The following is a 21,791-nucleotide window of genomic DNA, read 5'->3' on the forward strand; positions in this document are numbered from 1 at the left end:
TGATCTATTAGAGTGTCCGTCCGAGAGCCGTACGACGGCTGACAGAGCCTGGGGGTCGCGAACTGGTGTGGTAACCGTTACGCCCACCTGGGGACGCCCGAGTCGGTACGGCACTTGCGGTGTCGTAACCGGATCGGCGGGAACCAGCAGAACGCTGTTGGACCGGCGGTGAAAGTCGGAACCGAGCACTCGCCCACCAGTGGGCGTCTGGTCGAGCAGGTCTACCCGCTAAGGCAGCCTGAGCACGAACCAGTGGCAGGGTCCGATCAATGACCGTGGTCCGACCAGGGTGTCAGCGCAATGGCCAGTCAGAGGCGTCTTTAAGGGCGCAGAAGCCCACCTCGGTCGACTGTGGCCGGTGCAACCTAGTCAGGTCGTTTGTGTGAATCTCCGTGTTCTTCCCTCGCCTCAGAGTAGCCGCTCTTCTCCAAATGCCCGAGCCGTTTTCTATGTGTATTTGTCTTGTAGCGAACAGCAGAGTCGAGAAACGAATTGACAATGTCGCCGAAAGCCGCGGTCATATGCTGGCCGTCCCTAGTACTACCAATATGCCCGCAGGCGCGGCGAGAGACAAGCTCAACGTATGAGTCACCGTCCGGCTGCCGGGAGAGCCCCTACCGCGACCTTTGTCCACAGTCATGACGTCACGACAATGGGCTCCTAAACGTACGGGCAGCGGCCGCCTCAGGGGTGCCGCCGTGACCTTTGCACGACACGTTCTATAGCGTATGGCACAGCGGTTACTAGGAAGGTTGAGGCCAGCGGCAGGCCGGTTTACAAATAACAAACATGACGCGCAATTGACAACAGGTAACAGATTGATTAATAAGGCGGTGACAATATAAATAAAAATGACAACATGAAATGACAAATCGCATAGATGACAAATCGCATAGATGACAAATCGCATAGATGATCCCTACAGTGTCCCCCCCTTAAAGGGACCCTCCCACCTTCAAAAAAGTTAATGAATTGGCACGAAAGTGATGTCGCTTGGTTCAGAAAGAGCGAAAACGAATATCTACCAAATTTCATTGAAAAATATTCACCGGTTTTCAAGATATTAGACTTTTACTTTTGTTTACTTTTTGGGATCTCCGCTGTTCCTAGCGACTTTATTTGAAAGTGCGGCATTTGTTGCGCGCAAAGCAGCATATACCACCGCGTGCTACCAAACGTTTTAGTAAAAGATTTAAAAATCATTAGATCTCCGCTGACGTCACAAATTCTAAGGGGGCATACCAATGCACTAGCCCCTTAGAATCCGAAAACTGCAAGTTTGAAATTCCATATCTCCGAATTAAAGCATTTGTCGATGTTGTGAGTGCCCAAACCGGTATTTGCAGGCCATGGCCACCAATTTGGCTATCTCAACTCAAAACTAATGTTAAGGTGGGAGTGTCCCTTTAATTGAAGGTGTTCCGCCGCTACTGGCTGGCAATTGGCGATATGCTAGACCTAGGCCTGGCCTGGCCATACGCATAGCCCGCTAGACCTGGGAGGACCGTTTCGCCCTCTATACCTATACATGCGGCGCGGTGCGTCAAACTTTTGAAAAATTATCACCAGTGAACCGGTCGTGGTCATGGTCGGTTGAAGGACAGAGAAATCCTCCGTGGCTCCACGAGCAACCAACACTGCCTAGCGAAGCACCAGAGCCCATAACTAATTTAGACTTAGGTAATTTATATATAAAAACTGCTAATCTCAAGATGTCTCCAGCGTAAGAACATCGATTTAAGAACACAAAATTACTTGGTCGATATCTGAAATGAATAGTTAAACATCGCAGCTCTCGTCTCACTCTGACCAAGGTAGCCGGCCATATTCACAGTAGGTAAATAAGAAGTAGGTAGGTACCTGATACCAACAAATTAAGTCAGCGTTTAGGTCACCTAACCGTGACGGTGACTATATATAGTATATAGAACGAATGACTAATGAGAGCAATTAATTTAATTTAAAGTTCTAATTCCGTTTCATCTTATTCCGTTCTGATATGATTTGTGTCAGAATTCATGTTAGAAAGCTGCCACACCATAACTTTTACGTTATTGAAATATAGACAATACCCGGACTCCGCATTACGTAGGTACAGTGACGTGGTCCATTGTCAGTCATCTATCTATCTGTGCGCGTGATTATCCATCAGTCAATTGAGTTTCTTCTTCTTAGTTCAACTGAACGTCTACTCAAAGCATAAGTACGCGCACATACGTATGCATAGGATAAGTGTACTGTACATATTCAACCAAGGCAATAACTAATTGCTCATGATATTTACACACTGGGCAATATTACACTCACGTATGAAGAATGGATTTATACACCAGTAAGTGGTAATTTTCAATCAACCGTCAACCACTTACCTATGTAAGTAGCTGCATAGCGCATACATACAGTATACAGTTTACAGCCAATAAGTGCAGCGGACACATTTGCATTTTGCAATGTGCATTTGTTAAAAAAAAATCACATATTGATAGACTCACCCAAGGCTATATAAACTGACCACAAACATAATGGGAGAATCAGAACACTTCGTGATATGGCACAGTGTCACTGAGGGTCATATTGAAATCAAACGTATTTACCTCAATATCGGTCACATAGGCATGATCGTCGACTAAACGACGTCACAATTTTCGGATCGATGTGAAAATGACATGAATGCATCAGTCAGTAAACGGTACAAAGGCAATGCGTTGGTTCAAAACATGCAATGCATCTGTATGCATTACTCATTTCACCATCGTCGCTTATTTTAGCAACCTCCTCAGTCGAACAACGTCGAACAAATAATCGGACAGTACCAAAATGAGACCGAATTGAGTAATCATCGATCACTTTATCTTTCCATCGGACGCCAGAATTACACTTATCTACGCCATGTCGACGTGCACCGCACACGATTTACATTTGTGTTAAGTCGAGGACGGAAAATGCCATTTCTCGAAATACCCTCATAATGCCCGCCTTGGCAGTCGACACCGCTTACCGTCTTCGTAAAAGCACCGAGTAAACCAAAATAGTGACTGGTGAGACATTAGCTGACATCAAATCTCGCGACAAGCATGTAAGTCATGCCAGTCTCTCTCGCAATGCCCAAGGCCACTTTTCTGGATCCACCAGTGTCTAGTTCTACACGTGAAAGATTTCGAGACCCTGAGTAATTTCTGCCAGCTGAGAAATTACTGACGATCCCACCGCCGTTGTAATGAGCTGACGGCAGAGAGGACAGCTGTCTGGGAGTACCGCAGATCGTCGGTTCGACTCGATACAGTCCCCGCAGAACGTGTGACCGCAGCCGAGTGTCACCGGTGCCGTGAACACTCCCAGACAGATGCTGCACTCGAGACACTCGCGCTGCCGGGCCACTCCTGCGCAGAGGTTCTCCAGACGGGCGCGGCACGAGTCGAGGGCCTGCTGCTGCTCTTCCAGCTGGTGCTGAGTGCTGACCTCCATCAGCAGCAGCTGCTCGTGCTGTTCGCGGCTGGTCACAGTGACCTGCTCCAGCTGAGAGGTCAGCAGCTCGACCTGTACTCGCTGCTGACCGATCGTCATCTGATCGTCGCCGTGCCGACTTTCCAGCAATTCAATACGGGTAGACATGTTGGATATCTTATCGGAGTAGCGTTTGCCAAGGGTTTCTAGTATAGAATGCAGTGATGCTCTCTCCAGTTCGTCTTTTTTAAGACGGGCTTCTAGCGCAGATGTTTCAGCGACAAGCTTTTGGACTTGATTTGCGTATTGATCGTTAGCATCGAGAAGGCTCTTTACTATTTCCATACTATCTGAGTAATCATTTCTGAGTTTCTCAAACTGCTTGTCTCCAGCCATGTCACTGCCGTGCCCTTTGGAATGTACTTCTTCTGGAGCATCACGATCTGGGGCTAAACAGCCTTGCCTTTGTGTTTTTGTTTCGCACTCGTTCACGTTCCTTTCGACTGAGTGGTCGGAGGCTTTTGGGCTTGATTCGTCAAGTTCAGATTCAGTTTTCTTCCCAATTCCTAATAAAGCATCCAATGCGTCCAAATCCTTGTTGATAGAATCGCGGACGAGGTCAGCTTTAGTTTTCTGCGGGCGTTCCTTCGGCCTGGCTCCCCCACTCGGTGTGGACTGTGCACGAAGACCTCCTTCGCCTTGGTTGTCCAGGTTCGGCGCATTTTCTTGATAACTACCGTGCCATACGCCCGAGTTCCCATGGATTTCCTGAGTGTCACTTTCTGCGTCCCTGCGTCGGCGGTCGGCTCGTCTCTGATGCGCCGTTATTTGACTATTGTAAGGTGACAATCTGGCTCCGTGTAGAGAAGTAGCTGTAAAAAATTAAAAGTGGAAATTAAATCAAACCTTATGTTAAATCCCAGATCCCATACAAATCACTTATGCAATATACACATGCCACTGTATTTTGTAGAACTTTTTAGGGTATCTTATTCTTCTATCTTTTCTACCTTCTCACAATTGTCTATTAAAATCAGGCGTAGCACCGTTTAGGATATTGTGGAATATTTAAATCTAAAAAATGACCACCCACTGTTCAGCACGAAACTGTGTTCGCAAATTAGCTTACCTCTGGTCTTGAAGAGAACGTTCGGGTTACGCTGAAGGTGTGCTAGCTCCTCCCCAACAGAATCCTCGGGCAGAAAAATTGTCTGAAAGTCAAGGATAATAAAGCCGTCAGTTGAAGGCACTGCTGGTTTAACCCGCGCCCTGCTGGGGGGGGTGTTTGAACACCCCCCCCCCCCCTGTGGTTTTTCGCGAATATCTCAAAAACGGCGGCGCGGAGCGCCGCCGTTTTTGGTACACCTTATCATACATCAATTCTACAAATGTTGTGAAAATTTCAGACCAAGGTCATTCAAGGTCAGGTCACCAGGTCACTTGAAGTGACCTCACCTCATAAAAAGTTTCAATGTCTGTCATAGTTACACCGAGTGACCGATCGCTTTGAAACTTTCAGCGATTGCTAAGAGCAATAGCATGTACAAAATGTATATCTCAGAATTTTGATATCGATGACCTAAGGTCAGGTCAATTTTGCGACCTCCCCATTATAAGTCAATGGGAGAAAATTGAAATGCGCCTGTTTTGGACGAAAGACATTATAAACACTCCCAAACACCGAATTACAAGTGGTTTAGACACACTGAACATGAAAATGGTGTCCGTGACCCTTGTTTATGCCCTGAGGTCATCTTAGGTCACGAATGGTATCTAACAGTTTTTCGCAAATAACTTTTGATAGAGGCATGCTAGAGCGATGAAAACGCCTTAGATGTGTTCAGCTAGACGATACGGATCGACTGATATGCAACATGACCCTTTCCGGTCAGGTCATGACCTTGACCTAAGGTCAAATTTTCAAGTTGACCTTTCAAGGTCAAATTATAGCTCATTCGATGCGTCTTGACGAGAGGAACACGATGCCGGTAAAAGTAAGCTCGTACAAGGCTTGGGTCAAAAGTTATTGCAGAAAAACTGTTTCCGAAAAAATCCGTTATTTTTGCAGTTTTTGCCCCCTGCAGGCAAAACCGTTGACGGTAGGTCAAATCTGAGAGAATTACTCAGAAAGGGCGTTAATAGGGCTATCGAATGCGCTTTTCCGCGGCGCTGTAGCTCTATTGGTTCCCGAGTTATGCGTTGGCTTCTTGGAAATTTTCGACATTCGACCTGGAAATCGGCGAAATTTTGCCTTCAATGACCTCTGGTGACCTGACCTTTGACCTGACCAAAAAATTGACCGAAGTGATTTCGTCATTATTTTTGACGCTCTTTCGAACGCCGCCTTCCGCGTATCGCTACGTGGCCCAGGAGCCGAGTTACAAGGGGGGGTGTTCAAACACCCCCCCCCCCCCAGCAGGGCGTGGAAATCCAGGACCCCCAGCCGGGCGCGGGTTAATAAACTCAAGTTCATATTCAACGAAAAGTTTCGTCGTGCTGGTCATTTGTACAGGGTGAGCCATAAAGATTTACCCAAGATTACTTTACTACTCGATTTACCCATCGAAAATTTAGCTTCGTTTCAAGGCGCGCTAACAAACATAGCTATGTGATTCATCTTTTACATACATATAACAACGTCATCTCCTAACTAATAAATGTAGTCTGTTTTCTGTATGCTTACATTCTTCTTATGTTACGCGCCCGAGACGCAAGAGCACTATGGCACGCGGCTGCCGCACCGTCTTTTCACTTATTTTCCTCGATCACCCATGCTATAACAATGCTGCGCCGTATGTCATTTGCGGTGTTTCAGGGATTCGGTAGAGTCGGGTTTTCAGGATATTTCAGTTTGCGAAGCCCGTGGGGCTGAAGTCGGGGATAAATTGTGCCCAGCATTCTTTAGACCAAGGAGTGTTCAGCAGCCAACACCCAGTGGTGATTCCTGAATTTCAGGAGCGGCGGATGTGCGTTAACCCGCGCCCCACTGGGGGGGGGGCTATTTATAGCCCCCCTCCCGTTTTTCTGCAATAACTTCCAAACCGCTTGACGTATCGACGCCAAACTTTCAGTACCTTCGGCTGCATCAATTTGACACCTTATGTCAAAATTTGAACTTCGTACCTACCATAGGTCGGCCGGAAATGACGTCAGAGTGACGTCATGTTCGGCCGATTTCGACGCAAAACATTGAACCACGGCAATCGCTCCCAAGAGCTCAGTTTTTAAGCTAGATCCAATTTCTTTGCATGAGAGGACTCAGAATAGACTGCGCTATCAAACTGCTATCTCGGATTTTCGAAATTTTGAAAATTTCGAAAATTTTAAATAATAAAATTCAAAATTTATATTTTTACAATTTTTTCAAAAAGTTTTTGACTTTTCGAAAAAACCGGAATATATGTGATAGAACGCATTATTATGACTACCTCTAGCAAGTTTTAGCTAAATATCTTCAAAAATGGCCAAGTTATACGCATTATTGCAAAAAATTAATTATTATTAATTTTTCAAATCAATTTTTCAGCACAAATTTGACATCGTACGCCAATATAAATAGCACCATCGTGTTCCTGAGCTCAAAATGCATCGAATAGACACCTTTTTTGTTGAAAAATTTTAACTTCAAAATTTGACCTTTTTTGACCTGAAAGTGACCTGACCTAAGCTAAATTTGACTCAAAATGACCTCGCATGACACAGTCGACATCAAATTCGAAATGTTTGGCCTAAATGGACCATAAAACATGTTTCACGTGACCGACGGATGATATAATATTTTCGTGACCTGTGATGACCTGACCTTGACCTGAAAATCAAAGTACAAGTTTGGTACCCTCAGAGTATCTAGAGCATCTGTTCACGAGTGTGTGAACCAAAAATGAGCCTGATCTGACTTGTAAGACGGCGGCCAGAGCCCAAAACGTGAAGAAGCCAAAATGCTAATAATTTTAGCTTTGACCTGACCTGTGATGTCATCAGTGACCTCGAGGTCAATAAAATTAGGTTTCGCTCGACAGTTTTTCCGGGGCTATCAGACGCCGTTTGAATTTTGACGATCGGCCCAGTAGTTTCGGAGTTAGGAGGGGGGGGCTATGAATAGCCCCCCCCCCCCCCCCCAGTAGGGCGTGTTATACGCAGACCCCAGTGGGGCGCGGGTTAAGACGACCTCGCATTTCAGGAGCGTAGCAGAGACAGTGGACGAGCATATACAAAATGAGCTACACTGTCAGGATTGGAGACAAATTTGCGACATATATGCAAAAGATGGCATACCTACGCCAACCCGTTTGGAAATAAAGTGAATTTATCGATGGGTAAATCTTTATGGCTCACCCTGTATGTAGGTACTCCAGCACGTGTTGCATAGATAGGTAGTTGTGGCATAGCTACTAAGGATTTATAATACCTAATCAACGTGAGAATGCATGGCGTATTCCATCAAAGGGACCCTCCCACCTTCAAAAAAGTTTATGAATTGGCATGAAAGTGATGTTGCTCGGTAACAGCCTACAGGCGTTTGTGTGCATTGCGGGACAGTCTAATTTCAGGCGCGGGAGTCTCGTATCAGGCGTCTGCAACTTGTAAGCATTGCGGAACAGTCTAGTATTAGGCGTTTGTAGGTATTGCGGGACAGTCTAATAACAGGCGTTTGTGTGCATTGCGGGACAGTCTAATTTCAGGCGCTTGTATGGCAGTGCGGGAGTCTAATATCAGGCGTCTGTAAGCATTTCGGAACAGTCTAACATCAGGCGTTTGTATGTATTGTGGGACAGTCTAATACCAGACGTTTGTAGGTGTTGAGGAACCAGTCTAACACCAGGCGTTTGTACGCATAGCGGGAGACGGGACAAACTAATATCGGATGTTTGCACTGTGGAACAGTCTATAATTATCTATCCCCAGTCGCCGTGTAAACTTGCATTGGCCGAAACTAAAACTACTTGCTCTAGTCGACTGTCGATTGGCGGTGATGTGCTTACAAATAAAGGTATAATGACTTCGCTGTCTATCCTGTCTCGCTCGTTTATTACACTAGGTGACTTGAACAAACTCGCACCATTCAAAAGTACGAACATATCCTACCTCATAATTGGAGACACCAGCCGCAGGCATGTATAACGATGACGTCAGACTGTACGGTGACAGTGGTGACGTCATATACGGGTCGAATGGTGGTGTGCCAACATCGCCAGCGCCGTCCTCCAGACTGAATTTCTGTGAACAAAGTCGAGCAAGTTACTTCAGGGGCATTCCACGTCAAATCGAACAAAAATCGGCTGTTTTGCACCTTACCATCAGCGATTTCATTATAAATTTGTGAGCGAGTTCCTGTGTGGCCCCGGACATTACATTGATGTTTTTTGCACATTCTGACCACAGGTCTTCTAAATAAAGGGCATCAAATTTTTACAAAATGTTGCATCTTTATATTTTTGAACGACCATAACTTTGGTTGTACTTGTTTGATTTGAATGAAATAAACCTTACTGTTTAGGTAATTTCTTAAGCATTTGTTTAGAATTGCACTAACTTAAATATATGACCTTGAAATTTGCTTAACTCTGTTCTTAAGCACAAATATTGAAATAGCAAAAAACACGTCACCTTCGATTTGGCTCATTTTCATATATTTTATTGCCTACTATATTCTTAACAACCTGTGAAAAAATTAGAGTGGGCTATTCATAAGTTTTGAAGAAAATTGCACATATGCAAACGTATGTTAGCACGCGCAGTGGAGGGGGAAGAACGAATTTCGCCCACCCCTCCTGTTTTTCGCCAATATCTCATAAGATTAATGCGAAATTAATTATGGCTACCTGTCAAGAATTGAATTGGGCATCTCATCGTGCAAGCAATAAGAAAATCGGTTCACAACTGTTCTAGTAATAGCGGTGTAAAGTGAACATCCTGTCGCCGCAGCAACGCGGCGGCTCGGCAGCCGGCGCCGACCGCTACGCGCCGCCTGAATTGTAGACTGTGCCGGGACGGAACGGAACGGTTCCGTCTTTACATCGCGCTCCCTACCGCTGATTACGTTCGATTCGCGTCAAATTTTGTGAGAAGACTAAGAAATATACAGGCAATCTTATGGTGAAAGAATTTTGAAAATCGGTTGGTAAACAATTGAAATATGAACGTGTAAACACAAAATTGTGATTGCTGCGTTTCCCGCATCGGCCGAGCCCGCCTCAGCCGGCGACATGTTAATCTTAGCAGGCCTCTAACTGCCATATTTATTATTGGATTAACTAGAAATTCCCCATACATACTAAAAAATGTATGTTCTTTCGTATAGTGGAGATCAAAAGACGTGAAAATATCGTAGCGTGATAATGTTTTCGTTGAATTTACTTCATGATGCATTTCCACACGGCTCAAAATTCACCGCAAAATACCGTTTGCCTGAGACACTTTTTCTATGGAACGTGAATGCTTGACTACGATGACTATGCATTTCCATTCTCGCAGAGTTCGGGATATCACTAATCAGCAATCATTCATTTCAGAAAGTGTACACAAGCAAGCATGTCTTGACTCTGTCTTTCAAGGTCACGCGCGGTTGCGTGATGTTGATGCAAATGGCCCACTCCAATTTTTTCACAGATGGTTAGGAACATTGTGACGGACATAATATGTAAAAATTACCCAAATCGAAGGTGACGTGTTTTTTGCTATTTAAATTTTTCTGTTTTAATTCAAGGTCAAATGCATTTCAAGGTCACTTCAATTTAATTTTATAATTAAAAATCAAAGCCTTATCAATTGCCTATAAGACCCTGTTAATATCATTTTGATACCAGAAAAGGAACCAGAGTTATAGCCATTTAAAAAATTGATGTGTGACATTTTTCGCTATATTCGATGACCTATATCTCAGCGATACGTTATCAAATTTTGAAAATATTATACGTAACTCAGTTTTGAACCATGCCCAATCTGCCTACAAATTTTCAGAAAAATCGAAGGGGATGACGGATTTCGGTGTTTGATTTGACGTGGAATGCCCCTTCAGATATTTTCCGTGAGAGAAGTGGTCCCAAATTTCAAGCGATTTCTTTGAGAAGTTAGATATCTAATTTATGCGATAAACGAATAACGTGAAACATAACGTCAAGGTGACTCATAAAATGCCACAGTTGATAAAACAGTGAACGTTTTCCTTCGTTTTTTTTTTTAACAATATGTTCGAGACGTTTAACCCGCGCCCTGCTGGGGGGGGGGGGTGTTTGAACACCCCCCTTGTGGTTTTTCGCGAATATCTCAAAAACGGCGGCGCTCCGCGCCACCGTTTTGGGTACACCTTATCATCCATCAATTCTACACATGTTGCGAAAATTTCAGACCAAGGTCATTCAAGGTCAGGTCACCAGGTCACTTGAAGTGACCTCACCTCATAAAAAGTTTCAATGTCTGTCATAGCTACACCGAGTGACCGATCGCTTTGAAACTTTCAGCGATTGCTAAGAGCAATAGCATGTACAAAATGTATATCTCAGAATTTTGATATCGATGACCTAAGGTCAGGTCAATTTTGCGACCTCCCCATTATAAGTCAATGGGAGAAAATTGAAATGCGCCTCTTTTGGACGAAAGACATTATAAACACTCCCAAACACTGAATTACAAGTGGTTTAGACACACTGAACATGAAAATGGTGTCCGTGACCCCTGTTTATGCCCTGAGGTCATCTTAGGTCACGAATGGTATCTAACAGTTTTTCGCAAATAACTTTTGATAGAGGCATGCTAGAGCGATGAAAACGCCTTAGATATGTTCAGCTCGACGATACGGATCGACTGATATGCAACATGGCCCTTTCCGGTCAGGTCATGACCTTGACCTGAGGTCAAATTTTCAAGTTGACCTTTCAAGGTCAAGTTATGGTTCATTCGATGCGTCTTGACGAGAGGAACATGATGACGGTAAAAGTAAGCTCGTGCAAGGCTTGGGTCAAAAGTTATTGCAGAAAAACTTTCCAAAAAATCGGCTATTTTTGCAGTTTTTGCCCCCTGCAGGCAAAACCGTTAACGTTAGGTCAAATCTGAGAGAATTACTCAGAAAGGCCGTTAATAGGGCTATCAAATGCGCTTTTCCGCGGCGCTGTAGCTCTATTGGTTCCCGAGTTATGCGTTGGCATCTTGGAAATTGTCGACATTCGACCTGGAAATCGGCGAAATTTTGCCTTCAATGACCTCTGGTGACCTGACCTTTGACCTGACCAAAAAATTGACCGAAGTGATTTCGTCATTATTTTTGACGCTCTTTCGAACGCCGCCTTCCGCGTATCGCTACGTGGCCCAGGAGCCGAGTTAGAAGGGGAGGGTGTTCAGACACCCCCCCCCCCCCCCCAGCAGGGCGTGGAAATCCAGGACCCCCAGCCGGGCGCGGGTTAACTTCGTCTTGCCTTGTATTTCGTTCAGCCAGATCACCCTGAGAAGAGGGAAAATGAAACAATATGCTTGAATTTTATTACCAACAAGTCGTATATCTCGTACACGTGAGTACAGTTTGTCGCTCACCATTTTCTTGGGCGTGTCCGGCTCGCCCGACGGCAGACGTCGTTTCGTGGTGGTGCCCACTTCTTCGACACCACCCGACGACAGGGTGGTAAAGTCACCTGAGGGCAAACGTGCTTTTTAACTCATTAACGCCGAGTGGCAACTATAGTTGCCATCTACAAAAACCTACTGCTGAAGGCAAGTTAATGACGTCAGAACAGCATTTGTGGGATGCCTAACCAGCATAGTCCCTTCTCATCATGATCAGACGGTTTTAGTCACGTCCTGTGCGCAACATGCTTCACAAATCAAGAAATAGTCAGACGTTGCAGAGACGGCCGCCATATTGGCTTGACGGTCCCGAAGAAAACGACGCTGTTTTTCCAGAGTGTCCGGTATTTCCGAGCATTTTCGGCTTATTTTGATCCAGAAAGGATGTAGGCAGGCTACCAGTGTCTCAAAACTTGAAAGCACTCTACTCATTTGTAGTTATTTGTACTAGATTTGTACTTGGCAACTATAGTTGCCACTCGGCGTTGGCGTAGTCAAAAATATGAGCGGTTCATAGTTAAATAGTTGTATTTACGGATATACTGTAACGAAACATATGTTATTCAACCAGACTGTCCCCGTGTATACCTTGGGACATAGTTACATGGACTTTTGCAAATAAATTAACAATTAAGGCAGAAATTAATTAAAAAATACATGCATGTCTATACATTACCATAGTGAACCCTACCCCCATCCATTGTTTTCTTGGTCTATTCTCGACATTGTTAAATCTGTTTATGTTTATCATCTACTGAAGATATTTTTGTGGAATGGGATGCAATCTCGCTTTCTCTTTCCTCTCTCCCTCTCTCTCCCTCTCTCTCTCTCTCTCTCTCTCTCTCTCTCTCTCTCTCTCTCTCTCTCTCTCTCTCGCTCTCTTTCCCTGTTCCTCCACTGGCGGATGCAGGAAACATTACGGACATTCATAGCTCACAGAGTCCGACTTGCCCGATTTTGTTTCGTTTTCTTTGAAAAGAAAGAGAACTAAAACGGCATTTATACGATAGAGATTGCCTACGATTGCACAGTAATGCATTTATAACAAACCGAAATCCGAGAAGTTTAGGTACGAGAATTTTCAAACCCTGCTGCGTGTGATATCACCTATCACCTTTCTGGATAAACCAGAGTCGCTCTCGCTTTCTATGTCGAAGACTATGCTTTGCTGGTTTTTCCTAGCGTTCGTTAGTCGCGCCACTTGCAGTATGCATAACCAAACTCAGGCATGCTCATCTGCAGGCACCGTGCCATGATGCTAAATCGTGTGACCAGCTCGTGTTTCAATTTGGAGGGGCACGTAGGTATTAAGCCTATTTGCATCAACAAATTAAGTTTTTAGCATCGTAAAGACGCTGTATGACGTTTACAAACAGGGACCCATAAACGAAAGCTCCCCCACCTCCTCCGCTGAGCTCCCATTGACGCCGATTATGACCTTGACACAGTCGTGATACCGAATTGATTCCGATGAAGCTGCTTGCTATCTGAACTTTCACAGCAGATGCTGGTGATTCAGCTGAATGAGACGGTGGAGGCGGCTTTGTGCTTTGGGTTTCGTGCGAGGATAACAGCGCACGAAACTTTAGGTTACGATCACGTAGCTGATGTTGTCTCATGGGACTGAATGAAAATTGTGAACCAAAGGCGAGACATCGCCTGACTTGGGGCAGTGCTGATTCCTGGCACTGCCAGCTGGAAACGAGGAAATGGGGATTCAGGTGGTAGAAAATATGTGGGCCTGCTCAGTTGTCCTAAACTAGATGAAATTGAACTATATTTTTATGACACGTGGAATGTGTTCAAGTGCAAGTAGTGGTGGTCGCCTTGTACTTACACCACTTTTACTCGTCAATCAACATATCCCCCTTCTTATTCTGAAGTACAACCGCCAGTGTGTGCTCGAGTCGTGATCACGAAAGGGATCCAATTTGTCCAGACTCTCGTCCGAACAGTCTAAAAAACATTCGAAGGCGAACGGATTTACTGGTTAGGTAAGGACAGCAGAAGTACGTACGTATGCGGGAATCAGAAATATACTATACCAGTAAAACGCCTTTTGGGCGAAGAACGAGCGAGCGAGATAGTGAGCCTTGCACGTGCGGAAGGGCGAGAGGGTGCTTCCAACGGGCTTGTGCAAAGCACCCTTCTAACCGGTCGCTAGCGGTGTGCCAAATTTGAACGCAATCGGCCCAGCCGTTCCTGAGATCTGGAAGCGGCATTCTGCACGTGCGCACGTGCAAACGGGGTCCAAAATGACTTTTGCACGGCACCCTACTAACTGGTCCCCAACCGTGTACCAAATTTGAGCGCAATCGGCCCAGCCGTTCTCGAGATCTGGAAACGCCCCCTGCACGTGCGCACGTGCAGTAGCACCCTAACCGCAACACATGGGAATGCATTGCCTGGTGGGTGCCTACCTGTATGCCAAGTTTCAGCGAAATCGCCCCAGTAATTACCGAGTTACTGAAATGGGAACAAATTTGGCACCTCTTATTGTTGTATTTTGCACGTGCACTGGGGGTGACCCACATACATCGAGAGCATCCTATTTTGGGTAGAAGGGATGCTGCTGCCCTACAAAAATTACCGCAAGTCAATCGCCCAAGCGGCTGCTGAGATATGAGCCTCTCAAAATCACTACTTTTGCAAAACAGCTTGAACACCCTTGACTTTTCACGTGGCACGTGCCACCACGGTCACTGAGATGTATCAAAAGTAGTCAATTACGAGGTAGAAGGGATGGGGCTACCCAACAAAAAAGACCGCAGGCCAATCGGTCCAGCGGTTGCTGAGATATAAGCCTCTCAAAAGCGTTACAGGCCGGGCCGGGCCGGGCCGCTCATACTGAGATTTTTCCGTTATATTGAAATGACTCACTTCGCTCGCTGCGCTCGCTCGCTCGTAACAATTCCATGGCTCCGGTAGGCCTGTAATCAGCGTGCTCGCAAATAGGCATGAATAATCGAGTTGCTTTGTACCCCGAGTTTTTACAAATGTATCATACCCGGTAGAAAGTTTTGTGATAGGACGGTATACCTGCCATCAACCATGTACGAGTAAACAGGGATCTGGTGAGAACTACGTATGAGATAATATGCATTCTTTGTTGAATTGTTTTCGAGCAGATTTTATTTATGCATGTCAAGATAAATGGTTAAAAAGGACTGGTAAAGAGCATCTGCTTTGGTACAGAAAAACACTTATTGATGGATAAATGAACTGTGTTTCCTGGATACCAAGGGCTGCAGCTGCTTTGGGCACAGGCTACAGGCTTATACCATAGGGCATAGTGTAGATTCCACTACTTAGACGTAATTATCTTATTAAAAATTTATATTGAAGTGGCGTAACCACTTTTTTCTGTTTGGAAATTGGATTAAGGCTCGTGGGGGATAAGTTGGGACATAAATAGGGGAGAGCGGGGAGAGTTGTATCATGTCCAAGTTGTATCAGGGCGAATTGTGCCAAACTTATCCAATAGATTGCGCTCGTGACACGACCAGCCGACGAGTTTTTCCGGGCGCCATCTTTCCCTGTTCTGTCGTGTGGCTGGGTGGACGCGTCTCGAGGTGAGAGCCGATTTTATGTTTTTTAAATGTCATTCTAAAAAAACAAGTTGCAAGAAAATGTGTGTTTTGGGCATTGAGATGTGCACGAATTTGAAAGATCTCCGTAGCGGTAGTGAGGGTTGGTTCTAAGGCTGCGTGAGTGAAAATGGATTTCTCCAGCTGTCCGCTGTTTTTGAGCACGAGGACGTTTTTTTTTCCAAGATGACGGCGAGGTACATGTTGTATCAGAGCCGGGTGGGGTATGTTGTAACATGTATGTATGTATGTATGTATGGGTATGTTGCTTTTGATCGCCAAAGCTAAGCCCTGGCTCACGTTTGTAGGTAGCTAGTCAATACTCGTTCCATTTCGGCACAATGTGTTGGCTTCTTTGCTCTTAACGGGCCACTTTTGCGTCTAGTCTGTTGATGTTTCGTTCGTTTCGATGTTTCGTTCGGATTGACCTAAGTTTGGTCTAATAAAAGTGAAGCCTTTGAGCATATACATTGTATTAACCCCATTTAATGTTGTTGTTATGCTCAAAACCAGTAGCAAGCACACTCCCTGAAATGTGAGATAGTGATACAAATTACCCCACCATGTGATACAACTCACCCAAGCCATGGGGCAAGTTGTATCAAAAACATTGTCCTATTCGGCAGACCGTAGAAGAAAAACTGGTAGAGGTAGCGGAAAAGTTACTTGGCACAAAAAAGCAGAAGAATCAAGGAAGGAGATAGTATGGAAATAATGAGTTTATCACGGATAGTTACGAGGTTAGGGGTCTCGGAGTAAAAACTGATACAACCCACCCCACTCTCCCCTAGATTCAATGCATCCCGGCGATTAGTATTTGTTTAATGAAAAGTTACGATAGCGGCAATTTTTGACTACGCCAACGCCGAGTGGCAACTATAGTTGCCAGTCCAGAAATATATGTTAAAAATATTTTTATTTTTCAATACACCGTATGTGCATTTCTAGTGCATGTAGAAGCACAGGGCATCAAGAAAAACTGCCGAAATTTGCCCACGGAATTATCGTCGTTAATGAGTTAAGTACAAAGAAGCATCTCCGGGTATGTTTCTCCTTGGTTACAAAAACCAGCGACGCCTGCTTTACTTCTACCCGAAACTGATATTTTTTTGCCTGAACCAATTCATCTGTATCCTAGAACAATTTATGGAAATAGCTATGCCTCTGAAGTCTACCCGCGAAATACTCGCCACACGACAAAATTTGATTCTTTTGACCGCAAAACTAGCCTTCAGGTTTCGATGTCCGCAGAAAAAGGGTATGAGGGCCCCAAAGTGGCGTCTCTAGTCATCTGACCCGTCTTCCGGTCTTTTCTTTCTCTTCCTTTCCCCAGCGGACTCTTGTTTGCCGCGCAGGTGCCTCCCGACAGAGGCGCCTTCAGGTAGTGTTATTTGTTCTGCCAGTCTTCAAGCCCGCCGTTTCAGATATCTTCCACCGCCTCTGCGCCCTGGCTATTTGGACAGCCGGTCCCCCCCCCTCACCTCGCCACCGGGTCCCCTTAGACTAACCGTGGTCCCAGAGCTGTTTACTCGCGCGGTAGAGGAGCGGTGTCATTAGCGCCGGCGTCCGAACTGCGCTGCAAATGGCGTCGGTGGTAGGGGCAGTGTTTGAAAGAGAGCGTCGAAAATGTAGTAGCGTAGCGCAGAAGCGCCACATTGTGATTCACGAGCCAGACTCGAACTCTGTGATGCAGCCAAGGCCTGAGATGCAATTGCAGACGAGTATCGGTTGTGAGTTGTGACTGCTCTTGTCTCGCTGGTCAATTCGACTGTAGTGAGCAGATATGGCGGACAGAAATCGCAATAGGCAATAGGCATCATGGACAAATTGATATGGTGGCTGGCGGCTGCCGCCAATGGTCGTAAGAAGACAGAATGAAAAAATGATCGTGCGGATGAATTAAAGGATGAGCAATTGAATGAATGAATGAAGAGACGGATAAGATATATTAGTGAATGGCTGACTGAGTGAATGAATGAATGAATGAATGAATGAATGAATGAATGAATGAATGAATGAATGAATGAATGAATGAATGAATGAATGAATGAATGAATGAATGAATGAATGAATGAATGAATGAATGTACGGCTTCCATTCCGTTCCTCCCACTGTAGAAAGTAGTCTTGGTCTGATGGTCTGATATGTGCGATTGTCAGTAGCGGCGGAACACCTTCAATTAATCCTCGCCCCGTTGGGGGGGGGGGCAATTTGGCACCCCCTGTGGTTTTCCTGAATAGCAAGAAAACGGCAGCGCGCAGCCCCGCCAAATTTTCAGTACCTTCCCGGGCATCAATTTGACATCTTCACACCAAATTTCAAGTCTTAGGTCACCTTAGGTCAGGAGTTATTGAGGTCAAACTGAGGTCATGTTCGAGCAAAAATGAGCAAAAAACATGCAATATTGAAACGCTCACCAAATCTACAGTTACCAAGCAATTTCAAAGTTCTTTATATGGTCTAGTAGACAAAAAGCGGCGCTACAAAACTGCTATCTCAGATTTTCAAAATTTTGGGGTTTTGCCCCCAAAAATTCAAAAAAAAGTTTTTTAAAAGAAAAACTCAACAAAATAAAAAAAACTTCGAATTTCGAAAAAAACCGGAACATGTGTGATAGTCCCTGCGCTCTTCTATATACATACCAAATTTTAGATCGATATCTCGTTTTTTGACCAAGTTATAGCGAAAAAAACTGTTCAAAAATGATGACGTCAAATTCTAAACTCATTTTTCAGCGATTCTAGACCACGTAGGGCAAAAGAAAGACCACCGTTGAACTCCCCGTGACGAGCAGCATCGAATCGATATCCATTTTATGCAAAAATATCAACTTTGAAATTTGACCCAATTTGACCTGACCTTGACCTGACCTTGACCTGACCTTCACTAGAACATAATCTCAACTGACCCCAAAGGCTGCCTGACCCACATAATCGTAGTTGACATAAATTGGACCATAATACATGCATCACATGATACTTTCATATTATAACCCTCAGTGTCCTGACCTCTGTGACCTGACCTGGTATCAGTGACCTCAAATAGCAAAATATGTGTTTGAAGAACATTTCCCCATCGATGATTTACAATGAAATGCATTTTACTGGATTTTACAACACATTTCTTGAAATGCCTGTAAACAGTGAAAATTCGACCTTTGACCTGACCTGTGACGTCATCAGTTTGACCAAGGTCAATAAAATTGGGTCACAAGGTAGTTCCCTGATAGGGCTATCCAACACCGTTTGCCGCTTGTCGCTAGGTTGCGTGGTTCTCGAGATATTAGGGGGGGGGCAAATTGCCCCCCCCCCCCAACAGGGCGCGTTGCTCGGCAGAGCCCAACGGGGCGCGGGTTAATGGGGGGGGGGGGGCACTGCCGACTTCAGGTCCCATTCTTTCCATGCAACGCCCATAGGGCTAATGTTAAAATGCCAAAATCAAAGGGGGGCACGGTGCCCCGGTGCCTTCGCCGTTCCGCGCCGCCTTTGTCAGCAATCAGCTGTCGACAGAGCAGGCAACATCATACTATAACTTACGGAGCAGGTACTAGCGATTCCAGATTGAGATTGACCAGCAAACTATGTCAGTTAGTTACCGTTCACTTACCGTTCAGAAGGACGATGCTGGATCTTCGTTCCTCGGACGGTGCCATCGTTTCTGCGAGTCTGGTTCGGGCTCTCTTTGAGGGTCGCTCCTGCCAAAAACTCTCCCTCTCACTCATCCGAGGCCCTCCAACGTAAATCACACATCGGCTAGTCGCACAGTGCTAAACAATGCCACATCGGGCAGTGTCAAACAAATAAATTTTGCAGCTTCAGGCTCAGGCGCTCCACCACACCACAACGTTGGCACAACACACGGTAGCCGAGCGATCGGCGTGGCGCCACTGGGCAGCAGAACGCCTGGCGTCGTCGGCGCCGAGCCGTGGCCCGCCTACTGCGCAGTTCCCCAGCGCGCTATCGCCCGCCGCCCTTCCTGCCCCTCCCCTCACTGAAATCCCCTCCCCCACTTTACCCGACCTCTGCCGTCAATACTAGAATTTATCATCTTGGACCATGCCTAGAGGCTAATATGGCAAAATTTCTAGAAAAAAAAAACAGAAAAAGAGCATCTAGAATTTATGTTTATCAGTCATCAATGATCTATCAACAATTGATGGAATGGTAATGGCTATTGCAAATGAGTTGATTTGAACTGAATTTGTTTTAGTAGTTGTTTCCTAACAATAGTTGCTCCAAATATGCCGCAGCTGGGACAAAATAATTGAATACAATTAGGTTCAAATTTGCATGCTTATGCTAGCGTAAGCAAAAATCTTCAAAATATTACGTTTCATTCGTTGAGGGAACAGTGATAATGAAAATTGTGAATACCGCATACCAAAAAGAACTCGAGTTCTTGTCTGTGATTGCACCTTGCCCATTTCTGCCCATTTTGATTTCGTTGTTGAGCGTTGTTTGTGGGAGGAAAACTACTGCCTACTGGAGTAGAAGTATGAGACTGAATTTACACGATTTTCATTAAATAGGAGAAAGTGCACTTATGAGATAGATGAAAACTGTATTATACATGTTTCCTCACTTCAGACTCAGCAGAGTGAACAGAGCAGATTCTGAAATTCTGATTCAGTATTCATTCATGTTGTATTGCATGCAAAGGACCTAAATGACATTGATTTTGGATAATTAAAAGTAAAAGCTATTGAATTTATTGCTTTTCTTGTCAGTTGCCTGCATTTCTTGCCTTGTAATATGTTGTGTGTAATCCATGTTAATCATGTTCCATATTATTTCTACAGAACTCAGAAGAGACATCTTCTAGAAAAATGTCTGGCTTCACCTGGAAGAAGCGGTCTGGTCAGTGCCTGTCGGGTAAACCTAGGCTGGCTGCATTCTCGGCATCTGATGATGAGGCCTCTGGCTCAGACTCCGAGAGTGGTGTGGCCACTATGGCACCCTCTACAGATGCTCCTAGTGACACGCCTATGCAGCAGCCAGCGGCTGCCTGCTCTCGCCCTGCTGCCCATCCTGCTCTGAGTGAGGCTGAACAGTGTGCAGCACTCCGTGAGCAGGGCACTGCTCTGGCTGAGCTGGGCCGCTTCTGGGAGGCGCTCACATTCTGGGACCAGGCGGTCGCGCTGCGACCAAACGACGCCGAGCTGCACGAGATGCGTGCTCAGGCCCTGCTCCAACTGCACGAGCTGCACCCGGCGGCCGAGGCGGCTGCGCGCGCTGCCGCGCTCCGTCCGCGGTGGTCGGCCGCCCAGCAGACCCTGGGACGCACCCTGCTCGGTCTCGGAGAGCTCTCGTTGGCGCGACGCGCCTTCTCTCTGGCGGTACACCTGCAGCCAGATGATGCCGAGCTGCGCACTGACGACCTCCTCTGGACGAGCTGTCTGCTGGAGCGCGCGCGCCGCCGCGGCTGTCTGGGCGCCACCGGCGGTGTGGTGTCAGATGAGCAGACAGACACTCTCCTGAATCTCCTCAGGTGGCCGGCCAGCGCCACCGCCGGCGCCGCGCGCTGCCACGTCGACTGGCAGCCCCTGGCCGAGGACTGGCTGGCAGAGGAGCGGGAAAAGGAGAGAGCGGAGGAGCTCAGAGAGGAGGAGCAGGCGGAGGAGCGCGCGCGCCGGGACGCGGAGGAAGAGGAAAGGCAGCGGAGAGCGGCGGCGCGGAGGGCGCGGAACGGCCCGTGTGGGGACATGAATGTGGATCCAGAGTGACAAAGCCGAAATGAACTGAACATCTCATCAGTGTGTTGTTATTGTGAACAGTTTTCATGCGCCGATAGGAAGCGGAGGCACCAGGGGCCCCTCGGTCGTCCCCTCACGGGCTGTCATCTGGCGGTTTCTTTGGTCGGAGATCGGTTCGTAACCCACCGTGACTCCAATCACATCATCATGTGATCGTTTACGTCTATGGTGATCCGTGCGCCCGATTCGCGTGGCTATCTTGGAGAACGTATCGTCCAGCAGGACGCCAGGACGTCGTCGCCTTTCAGCGCATTCATGAGTGATTGTTCGACAAATGTAAGTGATCATCACCGAACGTAAATACATTTGTAGCCTGTCTACTTCATGCTGCCTCCAATTCGATATCACTAGCCCGTAACATCCCACATCATCGAAATCCATTGCTGTTTTCTTGGTTCCGTCCTGTCAGGGGCTCAGGCATGACTCTGGGTTCCTGAGGAGTCGCAGTTTTC

At 46.0% G+C, this 21,791-nt stretch overlaps 2 protein-coding genes across 3 annotated transcripts; one reads left to right on the forward strand and one right to left on the reverse strand.

The window, feature by feature from the left end:
* Positions 1-2,161: 2,161 nt before the first annotated feature.
* Positions 2,162-19,755, reverse strand: LOC122372857 (E3 ubiquitin-protein ligase rnf8-A-like). The gene is made up of 5 exons (XM_043350503.1): positions 19,194-19,755; positions 11,971-12,068; positions 8,530-8,661; positions 4,574-4,655; positions 2,162-4,316 (listed from the first exon to the last, which is right to left on the reverse strand). The coding sequence occupies exons 1-5, from the start codon at positions 19,306-19,308 to the stop codon at positions 3,142-3,144; spliced, it is 1,602 nt and encodes a 533-aa protein (XP_043206438.1). The 5' UTR covers positions 19,309-19,755; the 3' UTR covers positions 2,162-3,141.
* Positions 19,756-19,878: 123 nt separating this feature from the next.
* Positions 19,879-21,659, forward strand: LOC122372859 (tetratricopeptide repeat protein 33-like). 2 transcript variants are annotated; one of them, XM_043350511.1, is made up of 2 exons: positions 19,879-20,079; positions 20,386-21,659. In XM_043350511.1, exon 2 carries the CDS (start codon positions 20,413-20,415, stop codon positions 21,307-21,309), a length of 897 nt encoding a protein of 298 aa, XP_043206446.1. In that variant the 5' UTR covers positions 19,879-20,079; positions 20,386-20,412; the 3' UTR covers positions 21,310-21,659. The 2 variants fall into 2 exon arrangements, with proteins under 2 accessions (XP_043206446.1, XP_043206445.1); XM_043350510.1 differs by having other exon boundaries at positions 19,882-20,079; positions 20,393-21,659.
* Positions 21,660-21,791: the final 132 nt, after the last annotated feature.

This window comes from Amphibalanus amphitrite, unplaced genomic scaffold (genome assembly GCF_019059575.1).
Source record: "Amphibalanus amphitrite isolate SeventyFive unplaced genomic scaffold, NRLGWU_Aamphi_draft 001409F_arrow, whole genome shotgun sequence".
NCBI lineage: Eukaryota > Metazoa > Arthropoda > Thecostraca > Balanomorpha > Balanidae > Amphibalanus > Amphibalanus amphitrite.